Source organism: Podarcis muralis, chromosome 15 (assembly GCF_964188315.1).
Source record: "Podarcis muralis chromosome 15, rPodMur119.hap1.1, whole genome shotgun sequence".
Classification (NCBI taxonomy): domain Eukaryota; kingdom Metazoa; phylum Chordata; class Lepidosauria; order Squamata; family Lacertidae; genus Podarcis; species Podarcis muralis.
Genome location: NC_135669.1, coordinates 29,736,730 through 29,756,617, shown reverse-complemented (window position 1 = coordinate 29,756,617; position 19,888 = coordinate 29,736,730). Strand labels below are relative to the sequence as shown.

At 49.7% G+C, this 19,888-nt stretch overlaps 2 protein-coding genes across 5 annotated transcripts; both read left to right on the top strand.

The window, feature by feature from the left end:
- Positions 1-4,324: 4,324 nt before the first annotated feature.
- LOC114585844 (maestro heat-like repeat-containing protein family member 2A) lies at positions 4,325-13,514 on the top strand. Of its 4 annotated transcripts, XM_077919556.1 has the most exons (11): positions 4,325-5,021; positions 5,386-5,511; positions 5,974-6,139; positions 6,771-6,869; positions 8,111-8,262; positions 9,239-9,382; positions 10,343-10,435; positions 10,752-10,836; positions 11,309-11,422; positions 12,922-12,995; positions 13,182-13,514. In XM_077919556.1, exons 1-11 carry the CDS (start codon positions 5,004-5,006, stop codon positions 13,422-13,424), a joined length of 1,314 nt encoding a protein of 437 aa, XP_077775682.1. In that variant the 5' UTR covers positions 4,325-5,003; the 3' UTR covers positions 13,425-13,514. The 4 variants fall into 4 exon arrangements, with proteins under 4 accessions (XP_077775682.1, XP_077775680.1, XP_077775679.1 ...); XM_077919554.1 differs by having other exon boundaries at positions 5,977-6,139; positions 12,922-13,514; XM_077919553.1 differs by having other exon boundaries at positions 12,922-13,514.
- Positions 13,515-14,527: 1,013 nt separating this feature from the next.
- On the top strand, positions 14,528-18,829 carry LOC144325680 (maestro heat-like repeat-containing protein family member 2A). The gene is made up of 4 exons (XM_077919651.1): positions 14,528-14,668; positions 15,641-15,681; positions 16,797-16,938; positions 18,247-18,829. The coding sequence occupies exons 1-4, from the start codon at positions 14,560-14,562 to the stop codon at positions 18,345-18,347; spliced, it is 393 nt and encodes a 130-aa protein (XP_077775777.1). The 5' UTR covers positions 14,528-14,559; the 3' UTR covers positions 18,348-18,829.
- Positions 18,830-19,888: the final 1,059 nt, after the last annotated feature.

Here is a 19,888-nt window from a genome sequence, read left to right as displayed (position 1 = left end):
GCTCCAAATCCAGGATCCTGTTTCATGGGACCATGCAAATAGGAAAGGAGGGGTCTGCCCTTTTCTGGGGTGCCATACCCATTTCCCCATGCAGCCCCAGGATGCTCTTCCCAGGGATGGGTTCCTCTGAGCAGACCGTCTCAGTGATGTCACAGAGCCTCCTGGGTGTTGCTGTTCCGTGAGCCAAGGCCACCCTGAGCTTGTCACTTGAGGTCACTTTTCCTGCCGGCTCACCTTCGCTCTCAGCTTCCTTCTCTCTCTCAGAAGCAAGCACCCAGCCCATTACAAAGTGAGCTGGAGGGGATCTCGAGGCCCAATTCATGGAGAGGGAGGAAGCCTAGTTCATTCTTTTGTAGTGAAGAAATCCACGTGTTTGCCATCCCTGGGACTTGATTGCTTGAGCAATCCACCAGTCAGCATTAAGATGGGCAGCATCTCCAGGCTGGAATGTGTGAATTGGTTCTGCACATATTGACTAACTGGGGATGGCTAGATAGATAGATAACAGAATCATAGAATTGTAGAGTTGGAAGGGACCCTGGGGATCACCTAGTCCAAACCCCTGCAATGCAGAAATCTCAACTAGATGATATATGACAGATGACCACCCTACCTCTGCTTAAAAACCTGTCATGTGAGTCTGCTCTACTGTCAAACAGCCCTTACTGTCAGAAAGTTATTCCTGGTGCTTAGCTGGAATCTCCTTTCTTGTAACTTGAAGCCATTGATTTGGGTCCTAGCCTCCGGAGCAGGAGAAAACAAGTTTGCTCCATCCTCCATGTGACAGCCCTTTAGATTTTTGAAGATGGCTATCATATCTCCTTTCAGTCTCCTCTGTACCAGGCTAAATATACCCAGCTCCTTCAACCGTTCCTCAGAAGACCTGGTTTCCAGACCCTTGATCGTCTTGGTTGCCCTCCTCTGCACACGTTCCAGCTTGTCAAAATCGTTCTTAAATTGTGGTGCCAAGTACTGGACACAGTACTCCAGGTGTGCTCTGACCAAGGCAGAATAGAGTGGTACTATTGCTTCCTTTGACCTGGACACTATATTTCTGTTGATGCAGCCTAGAATAGCATTAGCTTTTTGTTGCTGCTGCTGCATCAAACTGTTGACTCATGTTAAGCTTTTGGCCCACTAAGACCCCTAAATCCTTTTATGTACTACTGGCAATCCAAATAGCCTTCATCTTCTATTTGTGCAGCTGGTTCTTCCTGCCTAAGTGCAGAACATTACATTTGTCCCTATTGAAATCCATTTTGTTAGTTTTGGCCCAGTTCTCAAATCTGTTACAGTCGTATTGAATCCTGATTCTGTCCTCAGCAGCATTGGTTACCCCTCCCAGTTTGGTGTCATCTGCAAATTTGATGAGCATCCCCTCAATACCTTTATCCAATAAATAGATAGCAATTTCACTCTTCAGCTTAAATCTTTGCAAGAAAAAGTGGCTTGATTTCTTCCTCTGTCCCTCACCTCCTCCACCACAAGAGACCTTTGCTGTGCTGTGGGGCCATTTGAATGTAGACCTTTCTATTTCCAGTTTGAGTCCCGGCCCCCCAGTACACACAAGCAGGGTGTCCCCATATAATGTGGTCTGTGCCAGTGGCCAGGGGTCAGTTTCTGCCCTTAGCTTCTGTTAAGAATCTGTGAACATACAAAGAACCCTGCAGGATTGGGCCAATGGGGGCCCATCTAGTCCAGCATCCTGTTCTCACAGTAGTCAATCAGATGCCTGAGCAGAAGAACTGGTATTATTTAGTATCTGGTGTTTGGAGGTAGAATACAACCATCATGGCTAGTAGTCATTAATAACCATGACTCCATGAATTTGTCCAGTTCTCTTTTAAATCCATCCAAGTTGATGGTCATCACTGTCTCCTGTGGTAGGGAGTTCCACAGTTTAACATCGTGGTGCATGAAGAAGGACTTTCTTTTGCTTGTTCCAAATCTCCCAATATCCGGCTTCACTGGATAGCCCTGAGTCCTAGATTTACAAGAGGGAAAGGAAACATCTCCCTGTCACTTGGAGAACCTGGGGCTTCTTTGGAGGGGAGTGGGCTATGGCTGCCCCTTCCCAGATGCCTTGTGACTTCCCATGGGGCTGACACCAAGTGTGGCTTCTGGCTTCCATGGGGCTGCTGGTGGGGTTTTGCATGGTCTTGGAGATATGTATTGGGAGTCTCAACATTCATAACCTGTGTGTGTTTGTAAGGGCAAGTTGCAATTGTTGAGCATTCCATCTTTGGACAGAAAACACAGAGCAGAAGGCATATAAGGGCATGACTGATGAGGGAGAATCATCCAGTGAAGGTAAGGGACTTGGGCAGTTTGTGAAAGCTCCATATAAATATAGTAATTCAGGGTCACTGCAACTTCAATCACAACTTCCAAGGGATCCAATGCAACTTTTTGCCCTTGTCTTTGCCTTTCATGGAATTGTAGAGTTGGAACAGACCCCGGAGGGTCACCTGGTCTAACCCCCTGCAATGCAAGAATCATTTTGTTCCCTGTGCATTCTTTAGGGATGCCACTCGCCATACCTCGCTCCCAACGATCACTGCTTTGATTGCACCTTAAAAAGATACGTTGATCTTGCACTATTTCCCAACAACGTAAATAGTACAGTGTGCAAGTTCTCCTTAAATCAGACTTTGTCAACATAGTGCGCTCCGTTTGGTTTGGACTACAACACCCAGCAGCCCCAACTAATAGGGCCTAATAGTGTGGTGCAGGGGCTGATGGGAGTATGGCTATGCCTGCGGGTGCTGAATAAAAACAACAGAGAAGGAAAAAAAGGTTTAAAACAAGTATCAATAAACCATTGCAGGAGACGTGCTCTTAATTGCTTGCATAAGCCTGACAGAATAAAAATGTTTTCAGCATTTGGTTTGGACTACAACACCCAGCAGCCCCAACTAATAGGGCGTTTAAAAGTTGGCACAGAATACAACTGCTGGTTCTTCCTATGTCTTTCCCTAACCTTGAGAGGGAAGTTAGACTGAGAGACAGAAACTGGCCCCAAAATCACCCAGTGAGCTGCATGGCTGCATGGGGATTCGAACCCTGGTCTCCCTGGTCATAGCCTGACATGAACACTTGTAAACGTCCTTCTCATTTACCCCTTCTGCTCCTCTTAGGTGGCTCTTTTGTCCTGCCTTCAGCACCCTCTAGAACAGTGTTTCCCAACCGGTGTTCCGCGGCACACTAGTGTGCCGCGAGACGTTGCCTGGTGTGCCGTGGGAGGGAGGCGGGCGAGTCGGGCGGCAAGAGGCGGGGCGGCGGCGGCGAGGATCCGCGTCGAGCCGGGGGCGGCTCCGCGGTGGTGGTGCCGAGGTTTCTCTCTCCATTCTCCCCTCACACACACACACAGGAAATAACACAGGATCAGCTGACAGGACCCGGCCAATGGGGCGGCGGCGGGGCAGCGCGCGCAAAAGGGAGGAGCGCGAGACAGCGGACGAGGAGGAGGCCGGCATGTCCGGGCAGCAGCAGCAACAACAGCAGCAGCAACTCCTGGCGACGGCTCCTCAAGCCCCGGGCAACCCTACTCCCTCACCGGCCTCGGCCGCCCTCCTGCTCCACCCGCCGCCGCCTCCCCCCGCCGCCGCCGGCCACCTCGTCCCCGCCGCCCCCTCCTCCGCCCGCTATCGCCGCCACCACCACAACAGCCGCCACCGCCTCAGCTGGGCCCATGCCTGCCGGGAGCGGCGGCGGCAGCAGCAGCAGCAGCGCCCCGGCGCCCTTCCCTCACGGCGGCGACCCGGCCCTGAACGAGCAGGAGAAGGAGCTCGTGCGTCCCTCCCGGCGTGACGCTGCGCGCTGACGTCACGGGGCTGTAATGGTGGTGTGCCTCGAGATTTTTTTCATCAAACAAGTGTGCCTTTGCCCAAAAAAGGTTGGGAAACACTGCTCTAGAATACGACTCCCAAGTGGCCTCCAAAGGAGCAGCCAAGAGGAACATGCCCCTTGGGTCAAAAAAAGGGGTCGCCACTCCCCTACTTGAACAAATGTAGTCTTTTCTGCTCACTGCAGGAAGAGGCAAACAGTTATGATGAGAGCTGTAAATCAGGAATGCTTCACATGTGGTCCTCAGCATAGAATCCTAGAATGGTAGAGACCCCAAGGGTCATCTAGTCCAACCCCTGTGATGCAGGGATCACAGCTAAAGAATCCCTCAGGCGACCATCTAACCTCTGCTGAAAAACCTCCAATGAAGGAGAGTCCGCCTTCCGAGGTAGTCTGTTCCACTGTGAACATGTGATTGGACTCCAGCTCCCATCAACCCTGGCCGTTGGCCATGCTGGCTGTTAGACTTGAGAGGAGATGCAGCTCATCAACATCTGTATGGCCCCAGCTGTAAACAGCACTCAACTTTCCCCTTGCTCCTTTAAAAGGGTGCTGAAATATACTTGGAGTAGAGAGTGGATTTCATGCTCTGTATTCAGTTCATAATGGTGAGGAGGAATGGCAGTTCCCCCAGAATGTCTTCTTTATATACATTATTTACACAATGTGCCCCACGTGATTGGTTAATTCCGGGATTCACCAGTTGGCCAATCAGGTTGTGGATTCACTTCCACCTGGAGCTGGATTGGGTGGCTCCTGTGGACCAATCAGACTGCTGCATTCTGGACCCTATTGTTCTAGGACCAATCAAACTGCTGCCTTTTTAATCCTATTCAACTCAGTACATAACAGGTGCAGAGAGTTTTCACCAGACTTTGCATACACTCACTCATTGCTTGGTGGCAATGAGGTCTAGAACATTGAAACCACCCAGGCCTTTGGAAGTGCCACCTCCCTGCAGAACGCTGGGCAAGCTATCGTGATTCTTGTCAGCCTGGTGGGTTGCTGCAGCCTCCTCCATCCCCTACTCAGGTCGCCACCACTCCATCAGCCACCTCCTGCAACTCCCAGAGGCCGCATCCCAGAAGGAGGTCATCCTCTGCATTGTGAAGGCTGCTCGCAGCCAGCCAGCTGCCGTGATACCAGTTCTCGTGGTGATGCTCCAGCAGGACGAGGTAGGAAAAACTGCTTCTCCAACTTAGATCGTTTTCCAAGACCGGTTCCCCCCACCTCAGGTGCCCTTCAGAGATTTAGGACCACAAATTCCATCAGCCCCAGCTTGAGAATTGTAGACCAAATCCTCTCAAGAGCACCAGCACCAGTTGTCAAAGAGTTAAACAACTATATAAGTTTTTGCAGGCATCTGAACGTAACCCTACTTCGGGAAGCTTTTAATGTTTGATGCTGTATTTTTGTTGGAAGCCGCCCGCAACCCAGTCAGATGGGCAGGGTAAAATAATAGAGATTAAATGGACAGGTCCTTCCCTCCATGCTCAGAAACTCTCTCTCTCCCTCCCTCTCTCTCTTTCCTTCTTGCAGGCTTCTGCCTGGCAGAAGGTGGCCATATATCGCAGTCTGCAGGCCATGATGGAGCACGGCCTGGAGGTGGAGCCCGCCGGCCAATTCATCCTTGCGGCCTCCAAGCACCTGAGGGCATCCCCAGATGTAAGGATACCGCAGATCACTCCCAGAGGCATCTCCCTGCTTGGTGGTTAATTCTGGGTGGTGGTTGTTGCTTTTAAGACATCCTGAGGCCAAACCCTGCTTTGCAAGCTCCCAGCCATGTGGTAGGTGGGCGGGCTGGGATTTTCATCCTGCCTCCTTTGTTTTATTTTATCAATTGCATTTATCTCCCACCATCCCCCATCCCCCACCAAGGAGCTTAAATATACAAACATGGTTCTCCCTCCTCCTCATTTAAACGCCACAACAACCCTGTGACTTAGGATAGGCTGAGAGGCAGTGACTGGCCCAAGGCCACCCAAGGAGCTTCATGGCTGAGCAGGGATTCGAACCCTGGTCTCCCGGTGTTCCTAGTCAGACGCTCTAACCACTATGGCACACCGGCTCCCTTTGCTAACAGGTTGCTGGATTTTGTGCTTCCTAATCTCATTTCCGCCCTCTCAGCAGGAAGTGCCCCGAGAGCTTCAGGCAGCAGCAAGCAGCACCCTGGCCACCTTTGCCTGCCATCACTTCCATCCCATAATGATGGAGCTCCAGCACCAGCTCAAGCCGTTTGCCCCACCTGATGAGTTCACTCTTCTCACCCTGGGGAAGATCGCAGCCAACAATGGTACAAGGGCAAGTTCCTGTTAGAATTCCTATTGTCAGGAGCTCATCCTACACTCGAGTAGGACCCTAGTAGAGACACATGCCCGGCTGGCATGTTCTCTCCCTCCTGGGCAATCGTTCGGGAGCTTCAAAAGCTTTCTTCAGCCCGAACATCACAGTGACAGACACCAGCACACTTAGGAAACCGCAGAGTCTTCCCAGCTTGCGTAATAGACCCCAACAACTCAGCATTTTGGCTAATCTACTTTATTTACATATAAACATACATGGAGCACTGCAACATGGCTCCCTCTCTCTCTAGCATCAGACAGCAAAGAGAAAGAACAAAGGACAATAGTCCCACTTCACGGAACACAGTAACACAAACATCCTGTCTCCGTCACTTCCCACTCTGTGGAGACAAAACATATACCATCATGTGAAAGACAACAATCCCATGACTGCAATCATGGAGCAGGAATTCTCCTGACAGTTCTGTCTTCACTCCTGTCCTGATCCAAATTGCCAAGAGTCCAATATGGCTTGTGATCTGTCCTGGGAATCTCCTTGATAAAATCCAGGGGAGGTTTCATTCCCTACCCCCAGGGTACGATCAAGCACACTTCCTGTTTTCTCTGCCCATCTCTCCTCAGTGTACAGCTGCGTCCCTTTCCTGGGCATCACCCTAACCACCCTCCAGACCGCCATGCGCCGGATCGAGGATGGACGGAGGCGCAGGGCTCTCTGCACAGGTGGGTCCCGCAGGGCCTCCTTAAGCGATGCTTTGCAAACTTGGGACACCTTACTCTATGGTCTTAACCCCTTCGTGCATTAACTAGAGTTAAAAGCATGTTGGTTATATGAGGATGAGTTATCCCCACCGTTCTCACAGTGGCCAACCAGATGCCCATTCAGGGAAGCCTGCTAGCGGGACCTGAGCACAGGAGCACCCTCCTCACTTGTGGTCTCCAGCAACCCTTTCAGAAGCATTGCTGCCTGCATCTGTGGCAGCAGAGTATACCCATTCTGACTAGGAGCCAACCATAGCCTTCTCTTCCTCCATAAATTTGTCCTGTCCTCTTTTAAAGTCAACAAAATACCACCACCACCACAAACTGGCTTATAAGTATAAAACCAAATTTAATAGAATAATAACTTTCTTTATCCTGAGCAAACCATTTTGTATAACTGGGTAAGGTATAGTATGAGACTGATATTTTCTAATTTTTATGGTTTACCACACATTGTAATTGGAGTGCTAATTTGTATCAAGGAGCTTTTCAGACTGATTAAGTGTATAGCGAAACCTGCAATATATCTGGAGAACAGGTCTCCTTTTGCCCACTTGCGTTATTCTCACCAGGGTGGTGGCTTTGATTTGCCTTCCTGTGATATGACTTTGTGTTTCCAGCTCAAGACCCATTGAAGAACATCTCATCCTGTTCAATCTTTGGAAAACAGCTTTGAAAAACTTTTTAATATTCTCCAGTGTGCTCCCCTTGCCATTGTGGCGGCACGGGGTTGCTGTTCTGTGATTGGACTTACGCTACTTGTTGAGCTGTTAATTCATCCAGTCTGTATAACGTTTATTGCACATGTAACTTGTTAAGATACAGTTGTACATTTATCCACTCCATGTTTACAGTATCTCCAGGCTTTGTTTTGCACATGGCACCTTAGTATGTTTCTTGCTTGAATGGTTACAAGTCTATCTCTATTCCAGTTATTATTCTAGTAAATTTGGTTTTATACTTATAAGCCAGTTTGTGGTGTTGTTGTTTTGTTGTATTATTATTACTGTCACCACATTTGATACTTTGTGTATATACTCTTTTAAAGTCATCCAAGTTGGTGCCCATCAAAGCCTCCTCAGGAGTGAGTTCCACAGTTTAACTATGGAAGCAGAACTCCCACCTTGGTTAACATGCTCTGCCTTTCATTTCTCTCTCCCCACCCCCTTCTCTGTTCTCTGTCTCTCATTCACATTCCCAAGCTCTGGAGCAGATGTGTGGGGCAATCCGGATATACCTGCGTACCTGGGAGCGAAGCTCTTACCCCCGCATCAGCGTCCAGCAGTTCTCTGCCTACCTGCTGCCTCTCTACTCCTGCATGACTAGAACTTGGCTCCCTGGATGTGATGCACAGGTGAGGGGCGATCAGTTAACCCCCCACCCCATAATCAGCAGGGTGCCTTTGATCAACCTGCTCCTGGGACTCTCTCCACCTGGGGAGGGGTTGTGGGTGACCTTGCTATCTCCCCAGGGATCATGCTGCTGGTCCTTGGATGGAAGAGGGACACTTTCTACAGTGGCAAGATTTTGCAGCCTAGAGTAGAGGTGACTGGTCTTTTTCAGACCGAGGGTCACATGATCAACCTTGCAGTGGCTGCAGGTCAAAGCCAATGGACATTTTTAAAAAAATTAAAAGGGTTTTGTAGGGCAGAGGACTTGGGAGGCCAGAAAAAACTTTTAGCACCATAGTATCACAGCACAGGAACCACAGGGCTAGTCAGTAAAATGGTTTTTTTTTAATACAGTGGAATCCTGGTTCTCGAACGCCTTGGTACTCAAACATTTTGGCTCCCCAACACCGAAAACCTGGAAGTAAGTCTTCTGGTTTTCGAACGTTTTTCGGAAGCCAAATGTCCAGTGCGGCTATCGGCTATTGTTTCCGGGGCACCTGCACCAATCGGAAGCCGTGCCTTGGTTTTTTGAATGTTTCAGAAGTTAAAAAATGGACAGATTTTGGAGGGCCTTGAGAAGGGGCACAAAAACATCTTGGCATCACAGGATCACAGCAGGTGACCTCTTAAATTTCGAACTTAGTTTTGTTTTGTTTTTTAAAAACTCACCCTCACCCCTCTGCTGTGCCCACTCACCAGCAGTCAAATAGCACCTCACACTTCAATCAGCACCAACCCTTTTTCTGCAGGCAGATATCTCACTGGGCAAGCAAACTGACCCAGGCCCAAAACATGTGTGGTTTCCTGCTGGCCCCCCTAAACTAGCTCTCTGCCCTTAGTGACTGGGGGAGGACCCTGTCCTGTCACCAGTGTGGAAGGTGGGTTTCCCATCTTCCCTCCAAATGCCTTGTGACAGCTGCTGTCTCCCCACCCACAAAGGTCCAGCTGGCAGTCTTGAAGACTCTGAGCCCCATCCTGCGACTCCTGCTGCCCAGGACAGACTTCCAAGCTCAGATCTACAACGACATCTCTCTGCTCCTAGCCCAGTATGACAGCAGCACGGAGACCTTCCTCGTTACCAAGGTGAGCATTGCGAATTGCTGCTCCCCACTGGCACCCAGGACTTGAGCAGGCCACCCCAAGCTCGGCTGCTGTATCAACTTCTATTTAGGTGTATATAGATTTTATCTGTTTAAAAATATATATATTGCCATGATTTTTGTGGTGTGGGGGTGGTCTTCGATTGCTTGCAATAAACCCTGGAGAGGATAGGCAGCTGTGGGGATCCAGGGACCCTTCATCTCAGCAACTGGTTTCAGGGAATGAGCTGTTGTGCTCATTATTATGTACTGAAGTTCTCACCCTGGGCCAGCAGGGGGATACTGTAGATAGTTCAGGTCCACATGCAAATAAGGGATCGAAAGTGACGTTCAGTGATTGGATAGTTGCAGAAAATGATTACTGTTGCATTCTAGGGAAGCGCTATATAAGCAGGCTGGCTGAACCCTTCAGTTCAGTTCTGTTCGGGCCTGTGAATAAACAAGAGCTGTTTGAAGAATCGCTGTGTCGTCTGATATCTTCACCCACAACTTAAAAGTTTTTGCTAATAACAATACTAATAATTTATTGTTAATATGCCACCCGTCTGACTGGGTTGGCCCAGCCGCCCTGGGAGGCTTTCAGCACATTAAAACATTCACAGCAAAAGACCAAACATTAAAAACTTACCCATACAGGGATGCCTTCAGATGTATTCTAAAAGTCAGATTGCTTTTTTATTTCCTTAACGTCTGAAGGGAGGGCGTTCCACAGGGCGGGCACCACCACCGAGAAGGCCCTTTGCCTCGCTTCTTGCAGGGAGGGAAGTGCCAGAAGGCCCTCAGAGCTGGACCTCAGTGTCCAGGCTGAATGATGCGGCTGGAGACGCTCCTTCAGGTATACAGGGCCGAAGCCTTTTAAGGCTTTAAAGGACAATACCAACACTTTGAACTGTGCTCAGAAACGTACTGGGAGCCAATGTCGTTTTTCTTATGCCTGTTGCAGATCCTGGGCCAGATCCTGGAAGCGTCTCTTGTGAACAACAACCCAATCCCAAGGGAGCATGTGGGGCCCCTCACCTGCGCTCTGGTTCGCCAGGTGAGAGGGGAGGAATTTTGGAGCTGGTGGGTGAGCCAACCCAGGAGGCAGGTGGCAATGATGCTGTAAGAACATAATTTGAGGCTACTGGATCAGACCAATGGTCCATCTAGTTCAGCATCCTGCTCTCACAGTGACCAAGCATATGCTCCAATGGGAAACACAAAAGTAGGACCCGAGCGCAAGATTTGTCTACTCTTTTAAGGCTATCTAGGTCGGTAGCCGTCACTTCCTCCTTTCGGAGTTCCGTAGCTGAACTACATACTGCAGGAGCAACAAATCACTGATAAAATGCCAACATCCTTCCTCCCCCTAGATCTGCATCAGGGGACAGAAATGGCCGCCTCACCCACAATGTGAGGAGAACTTCAAAGAGATCGCTCACATCTTCCTGCGCCTGGGTATGGACAGAAAGAGGGGAGGCTCCCCATCCCAGTTCAAACCAAGGGGAAGAGGGTGAAAAATGGTGGACATCCACCCCATGGGCCCCTACACTTACTGGGGGCATGGGAAGTCTAGCTCAATACTCCCTAGACTGACTGACAGCAGCAGCTCTTTGTGGGTTTCAGGCTGTAGACATTCCCAGCCCTGGCTGGTGATGCCATCGGGGATTGAACCTGGAGCAGGCAAAGCAGGTCCTCTAGCACTTAAGTTTCTAGTCCTCATGGTTCCAGATAAAGAGCTGATTTGAATAGGAACAGAGGAAGCTGTCTTATTACCAAGTCAGCATTATCCACACTGACTGGCAGCAGCTCTCTGGGGTTTTCCAGATAAGGAGTCTCTCCCAGCCCAACTGGGGATTGAACATGGGACCTTCTACCTGCAAGTCAGATGCCCTGGCACTGAGCTATGGCCCCTTCTGCTCCCCCACAGCCCGTCTGCACCCCTCTGGGCTGATGGGGGTCTTCCAGGGGAAGGTGGAAGAGCGCCAAGAAGACGTCTGTGCGGTGCTCCTGGCGTTGTTCTCTGAAATTGTCGGTGCCCAGTGTAAGTATCTGGAGAGGAAGGGGGTCTAGGCTCATATAGCTGCCCCCCCCCCCTGCACCTTAGACCCCCAACTTCCCTCCCACAGAAAGAGCATCCTAAGAGTGTTAAGTGAGGAAGAGAGTTTCTGGCCCAAATTTGCCCTCAGCCCTGACCTTGCGAAGGAGGCCAAGGCCAGCCCCTCTTCTCATCTGCAACAGGAGGAAGCTGATAGTTCTGATCAACCTTGCAGGGCTGTTGTGAAGATTACTGAAGTGATGTTAGGAACGTCCCTTGACTGGTTTGAAAGAGCTGTCTGCAGTGGGACAGCCTTTAACTGAAGAATTGGTTAGAGCCATTGCTTAAAACCTAATAATAATAGTAATAATAATAATAATACAGTGGTACCTCGGGTTACAGATGCTTTAGGTTACAGACTCCGCTAACCCAGAAATAGTACCTTGGGTTAAGAACTTTGCTTCAGGATGAGAACAGAAATCACACGGCGGCGGCAGCGGGAGGCCCCATTAGCTAAAGTGGTGCTTCAGGTTAAGAACAGACCTCCAGAATGAATTAATTTCTTAACCCAAGGTACCACTGTATTCTTTTTTCCAGCCTGGGACTCAAAGTAGCTTACATAATTAAAGCAACACAGATAAAACACAGATAAAAGACTAAAAACATATAAAAGATAGCATTTAAAAATGAATTAAATTTTAATAGAATTAAAACAATATAAGAAAAATGTATTAAAATGCAGGTAGTGAAAATAAAGTGACCACTCTGATGAATTGGGGAGTGTGCCTGTTTTTTAATGTCAGTTATGCTTAACTTAAAAAAATGATAAGAATACCATAATATTATGATGATGGATAATAACAAATTGATGTGAACTGATGGCTGCCTCTTGTTCTCGTTAATACGTAATGGCATTTGTATGCTGCCTTTCCTCAGCTCAAACCATACTCAAGGCGGCTTCCAACATGGAAAAAAATATATCAATGCGATGTAATAAAAGTAGTCATAAGATATAACTGCAACATTTAAAAACACACAAGCAAACTGAGCAATTTCCACATAAAGCACAAGAGCTAAAATAAATATAACAACAACAAACAAAAAAACAATAACAACTCCCCGAGCAACATTGTTTTTCCTCCAGATATTTATTTGTTTGCTGCATTTATCTTTTTCTCCAATGATCTCAGAGGGACTTACATGGTTCTTCCCCCTCCTCTTTCGATCCCCACAGCAACCCTGTGAGGTAGGCAAGGCTGAGAGGCAGGGCCTGGCCCAAGGTCACACCCAGTGGGTTTCATGGCTGAGCAGAGATTTGAACCCTGGACTCCCTAGTCCTAGTCCAACACTCTAAACCACTACACCATGCACTCTCTCGCTCTCTCTTCTTGGACTCTGGCTCTCAGAAGGCCCACTATGGCCAATGGTCAGGGAGGATGGTGAAGGGGGCTGGGCTCCCTCAACGCCAGGAGAGAGGCTAAGCCTTACCCGCCTTTCTCTTCCAGTACCTGAGCTCTGGAGCAGGAGGCAGCTGTGCGTGAGGGTAGTCAAGGCCGCTCTGGGGGACGACAGCACCAGGGTGAGAAGGAGAAGGGATTGGGGACTGCCAGCAGCAGGCCCAGGGACTCAGTCCTCCAGGTTGCTGTTGAGTCGTGTGCCGTGGGTGGGACAGGGCCCCCAAACACTTTTAAGTGCCTCGTGGTACACCTCTGCCCCTCTCGGGTGGCATGGGACATTGTCTTTCCTCGCCCGCTCTGGCTCTCAGGTCCGCCTGGCCACGCTCCGGGCCATTGGGAGGCTGCTGCGCACCAGCTACCTGGAGAGAATCGAAGGCTGGCCTCTGAACTACGTCTCCCTGCAGATGGCTGTGTCTGCCCACCAGCTGGTGAGAGCACCCAGGGGCCCTGCCCTGCCCTTAAGTGGCCTGGAGACTTCAGGTCAGTGGGGTTGGGGAGGGTTGGGGGCCATCTCAGGAGCCTGTTCCTCTTTCAGACGCACCCCACACTGAGCCTCCCCTTGGGCGGCTTGGAGGAGAAGGCCATCGGAATTGCCAGCGCAGAGGTCCTCCACATCGCTGTGGCTTCAGGAAGGGGCACCAGCCAGGTCAGGGACCCCTTGAATTCGGGGCAGGGGAGATGGGGTTTTTAGTTTGTTCTCTCTCACATGTTTTATTGCATTCAAGATCATAATCGTTGGGGGAAGTGAATTAAACCGTTCACATTCCACAGTGTGTGTGTTCCAAATCCATAGTGTTACACGCGCCACTAGGGGTTTGCATAAAACACTATTGTTGGTAATGAAAGTTATAAAAGGGGACCACACTATGCCAGAACAATCTTGTTTGGCCAAACCCGGACAGCCCTGCTGTGGTGAATTAGATATTCCAAAAATGCCATTCTTCCAGAGAAGAATGGCAGATCAAGTTGATGGATTATGCCAAAATGGCTAAAATGACCAGAAGAATCGGAAATCAAGAAGACCAAAATTTTAATACGGAATGGGGGGAAATTATAACTTATCTTAAAGACCATTGTCAACAGTTAAAATCGTTAGTAGGATTGGAATATCACTTGTAGTTTAATGGTGAATTTTGGACACAATGGAGAGGTAAAAGATTTGGATTATCATAAAAGATGCAGGAGGAAATGATTAACAATAGGACCCACAAAGGGGAAGAGGTCCAAGAGATTCCTTGGAATCTTGTTTTTATGTTATATGTTGGATATGTGACTGTAAAATTTAATCCGAGAAACCGAATAAATAAACTTTATATAAAATTTAACACACACACCCCCACATATATATTCCAAAAGTGAAATTTCCCGTACCTTCTCTAACCATCTGTTTAAAGTCCAACATCTGGAAGGTACCACATTGGCTACCCCTGGCCAAGAGATCCAGAATGTTTTGTTCACTTAGCCTTGCAACATGTGGAGCAAAAGGGTGCCTCTGAGCATGTACTGACTGAGGAACTTGCCCCTTACATGTGCAGGGCAGGGAAGTGATGTTGAGGTATGGAGGTGAATGACTGGGGCTTTAAGGAGAAATGGGCTCTGTAAGGCCAGGGAGGCAACTGACTCCAAGCGCTGAACCCTCCCTCCTCTTCCTGGCAGGAAGTGTGGACCAAGTTGCTGAGCTACCTCATGCAGCCCCCCTACGTGGCTTTAGTCACCCCCCTCTGCCACGCCTTGAGACTGCTGGCAGAGCAGCGACTACGTCGGGTGGGCCACCAGCAGAATGGCCTGGGGACAGGTGGGTGCCACCATGCCCGATACTCGCCCCTCCAAGGCAGGCAGCACAGGAGTGGGGGAGCAGAAGATACATTGGGAGGTACAAGTACTGTATACAATTCCAGAGTTAACACTAAATACAAAACTTCTGGTAAACGAGCCGCCATAGCTGCTAGAGGACCTTGACAATTTGTGCCCCAGGCTTTTTAGACTCGTCTACCCATGTACCAAGGACGCAGGTGGCGCTGTGGGTTAAACCACAGAGCCTAGGACTTGCCGATCAGAAGGTTGGCAGTTCGAATCCCCGTGACGGGGTGAGCTCCCGTTGCTCGGTCCCTGCTCCTGCCAACCTAGCAGTTCGAAAGCACGTCAAAGTGCAAGTAGATAAATAGGTACTGCTCCGGCGGGAAGATAAACGGCGTTTCTGTGTGCTGCTCTGGTTTGCCAGAAGCGGCTTAGTCATGCTGGCCACATGACCCGGCTCCCTCGGCCAATAAAGCAAGATGAGCGCCGCAACCTCAGAGTCCAGAGTCGGTCACGACTGGACCTAATGGTCAGGGGTCCCTTTACCTTTACCTTATCCATGTACCACCTGAAGCCAACAGGGCACAATTGTTGCCAGATGTGGAATATTTTGGCATTATTTGGCATTATTTTCAACTCTCCTACCCCACTGCAGGCAGCCCCCAAATGCCTCTCCAATTCCATTGATTTAGGAATGCAGATGAAGTTGTCTCAGGGTCCTCTGCCAGTCTGCAGGAGATTTTGGGGTACACAGGATGGGAAGGGCCACAGCTTAGTGCTGAGAAGCTGCTTGGCAGGCAGAAGGCCCCAGCTTCAGTCCCAAGTGTCCTCTGGCTGAGTTGGGAAGGGCTCATGCCTGAAACCCACTGCCAGGTGGGCCAACTCCCTAAGGGCAGCTTCTTACTATGTTCCTATTTACACCAGCCCCCACTTCCCTCCCCCTTGTTCTCTCCCTCTCTCCACTTTCCAGGGGGTTTACCAACTCCACAAGAATTGATGGCGCGGCTCCTGGTAAGTGATGTGGGTAACTGGGGAGGGGTGGGGAGTGGTTCAGGCTTCTAGTGGTTTCTGAAAGGGGGCTGCCTCATTGCTAGACTCTTGGAGGAAACTGGACCCGAACCCACATATGCTTCCTAAGAAACAAGATTGGAGGCCCAGTTCAGTGGCAGAGCACCTGCCTTGCATGCAGAAGGGCCCCATTACAATCCCCACTGGCATCTCCAGGTAGGGCTGCGAGAGACCCCCTTTCCCTACCTAAAACCCTTCAGAGACATTGCTGCAAGTTGGTGTGTAGTGTTGTAAACAAGAGCCCATATAGAGTCCTTACATGGGTTCCCTATTGGTAGGAGAAAATAACAGAGGCCAACCAGAGAATATTGAGAAGCAAAACAGCTAGTAAGCCTGATCTTTATTAAAGCTGTTGCAACAGGGTGCTCCCCTCACACGCAGGAGAAGGAGGAGGACCCAGAACAAAGGTGTGCCCGCCCTTATATAGACATTTTAAATTGCCCGCCCTGGAGTCCAAGACCACCCCCAGAAACATCATACATACATCACAGAAGAGGCTGTCTACAACAGAAATCTGAGTGCGTTGTTTATCTCCTGTCTGGCAGGTTACCAGTTAATGGTCACTTGAATAGATTACCTGGGGAGCCTGGCCAGTCTTTCGTAATGATAAATACTTAGTTCCTGAGCCAGGCTACAGGCTCACCCTATTCATACACAGACATACCCTTAAGAAAGGATTTGTGAACAAAAAGACAATGGGGAGGCTTTTCCATTTTCCTTCAACCTTGCAGAGAAATATTTGAGGTCAATTTGGGAGGGACAAAATAGTTTCAGGACTTTTTCTGTGGGGTTTCAGACATGTGGTTTATATATGCACTTATGAACATTTATCATATCATTCTTATAACAGTAGAAAATAGAGAGTTAGCTGAAACAGGTGATTTGTTTAAAAATAAGTAAATAAAGCCTCCCTACCAGTTTGTGTTGGGTGTGGATTTAGGCTGGTGAGGATGGGACCCCAGTGGCCTCCAGACTCCAGAAGGCCACAGAGGTGGAAGCAGCCTGACCTGGGTGAACCACCTTCCTGACCTAGAGACCCTTGCTCTCCTCCTCTGCAGGCCCTCGCTGTCTCCCCCTTGGAAGGGACCGGCCGAGGAGCTGCCGTGCTGCTCCTGATGAACGCCCTACGTCCAGAGGCCTACAGGGATGTGGGGGAGCACTGGTGGGTGGAGATACCTGCCCTGGTCCGCTACCTGGAAGGTGAGATGAGAGGAAAAACCAATCCTGCCCTGCCCTGCCGAGCTCAGCTGACACACCTGTGTGTGCAGAGGGTCAATTTTTGCCAAGAGTTGCTGGCGGATGACCTCTCCTCTAGGATGGTGTCCGACCAAGCCAGCACCTCCACATCTGCCACCATGCCTGAGCCTGGAATCTCCTGACTCTTCCCCTAAAAAAGAAGAAGAAAACAAAACAAAAAAAGCCATTTGGAGGGGGAATATATAAATTATTTATTTACTGCATTTATGGGTTGCATTTATTGGTTTATATATTTTTTATTTTATCTGCAGACGCAATAAACATAAAAACAAACAAAACATCAAGCTAAAAATAACAATCAGAACAGTCATAAGAACAAGAGGAATAAAAACACAAGATTGCAGAACCAGAAAAAAGTAATAGGAAGCTTTAAAAAAGGAATGAGTAGCATTTGGCAACCTTCACATATATTTGGCATGTTTTGAATAAATATGAGCCTTGTATTCCACTATGGAATGCATTTTATGCAATTTGTTGCATTTATATCCCACTTTTTTCTCCAAGGAACTCGAGGTGGCACATGTGGGTTCTGCCCCACTCCTCATGTAATCCCCACAACAACCCTGTGAGTTAAGTTAAGGTGAGAGGCAGTGGCTGGCCCCTGAGGCCCCCAGTGAGTTTCATGGCCAAGTAAGGATTCGAATCCTGGTCTATCCCAGATCCTAATCCAACACTCTAAACATGACACCATGCCAGCTCTCTCCCCAGAACAGTGCTGGGGAGGCCCCACCCACCCACCACCTAGATCTGCTCAATTGCAGATGAATCCTTAGAGGTCTAATCTGGCAATAAGCAGCATCAAAATTCACGCGCAATAATAACAGTAATTAATTCACTTGGCCAGGGAAATACTGTTAGTGAGTCAGAGTAACCCCTGACAGCAAGAGTCCTACAGAGTTCTTCCCCCCTCTGAAAGTCTGCCTAAATTGGCACAGTTCGTGCAGATCTGTGGCATGGCCCTATCGCAAGAGTGGTTCAGGTGCCAGCCGCAACCCCAGTCTGTCAGTGGTTTCTATATGTTACTGGGTGGCACCTTATTTTTATGATTGCGGGTTATCTATGGGTGTGACTCTGGCCCATCTCCAGCCTATGCCAGAATCACCCAGCCCTCCTTGGCTTCCCCAAAAGGAGCACTGACTCCACTCCCCAGTGGCACCCCCTGCCTCAAGCCCTGGAGAGCTGCTGCCAGCCTGGATAGGCAGCACTGAGCTGGCTGGTCTGACTCTGTCTAATGCTGCTCCTCTCCCAAAGGCCACAGCAAGTACACGCTCGAGCCTGCAGCCTGGGAAGCCAAACTCTTGGAGGTAACACCAGTGGGGCGAGCAAACCAGCTGTTCCTGTGGCATTGCTGATCCTCCTCGGTGACCCCTGTTTCCACCGGTGCCTCCTCAGTTCCTGCAGAAGTCCTTACGGAGGAGCGAAGCGGGAGGCTGGAACCTGGTGCTGGGGAAGGAACTCGCCAAGCAGCTGAACACCTACCACAACTCCTCTGCGGAGAAAGTCAGTGCTTTCCCTCCCCCCCCCCCCAAATATCGGGTATCTCCCTATCCAGCTGTGCCCAATGAATCCCCAGCCCCTCACCTTCCTATGAACAGCTGGGCTGGAGCATTCGCCAAAGGGGCGGGGGATGAATTTGATCTGGTTCACCTGCAAAGCCAAAGCACTTTGTGAAGCAATTCACAAATCGAAACGCATGCCCGTCCTTCGAAATTTGCGCTTCTCTGAATTTTTCGACAGCCCTTTCCTCTGTGCATTTCTCCAGTCTAACCTAGTAAAGGTAAAGGTAAAGGGACCCCTGACCATTAGTTCCAGTCGTGGCCGACTCTGGGGTTGCAGCGCTCATCTCGCTTTATTGGCCGAGGCAGCAGGCATACAGCTTCCGGGTCATGTGGCCAGCATGACTAAGCTGTTTCTGGCGAACCAGAGCAGCGCATGGAAACGCCGTTTACCTTCCCGCTGGAGCGGTACCTATTTATCTACTTGCACTTTGAGGTGCTTTCGAACTGCTAGGTTGGCAGGAGCAGGGACTGAGCAATGGGAGCTCACCCTGTGGCGGGGATTCAAACTGCCAGCCTTCTGATCGGCAAGTCCTAGACTCTGTGGTTTAACCCACAGCGCCACCCGCATCTAACCTAGTCTAACCTAGATGGCTTTAAAAGAGGATTAGGCAAATGCTTGAAGGAGATGGCTATTGGTGCTTCTTAGCCTTGATGGCTCTGCTCTGCGTCCATGGTCGGAGGCAGCGATGCTTCTGAATGCCAGTAGAGGAGAGGGTTGCTGTTGCGCTCAGGTCCTGCTTGCAGGTTTCCCACTGGTGTGTCTGGGTGGCCACGATGTGAAGAGGATGCTAGTCTAAGATGGGCCTCCCTTGGCCCAGCTGCAGGTCCTTCTAATACAGTGGTACCTCGGGTTAAGTACTTAATTCGTTCCGGAGGTCCGCTCTTAACCTGAAACTGTTCTTAACCTGAAGCACCACTTTAGCTAATGGGGCCTCCTGCTGCCACCGCACCGCCGGAGCACAGTTTCTGTTCTTATCCTGAAACAAAGTTCTTAACCTGAGGTACTATTTCTGGGTTAGCGGAGTCTGTAACCTGAAGCGTATGTAACCCGAGGTACCACTGTATACTGGAGGTAAATTATGTCTAAGGTCTTGGCCGCCGTGGGTGAGACACCTTGGTTGTGGATGTGTGTGTCTGCTATGTTGCTGGCTGACTGGGGTCTGCGCTGCTCAGCTTGCCACCACCCTCCCTCTCCCCTCTAGGGCTTTCTCTACAAGACTTTGGGGATGGCACTGTCTGCTGCAGAGGACGCGGATGGGGTGGCGCAGACACTTCTGGATCTGCTGCTGCACACAGATTACACGGAGGAAGCCCAGCGGAAGGCAAGCCCTGCT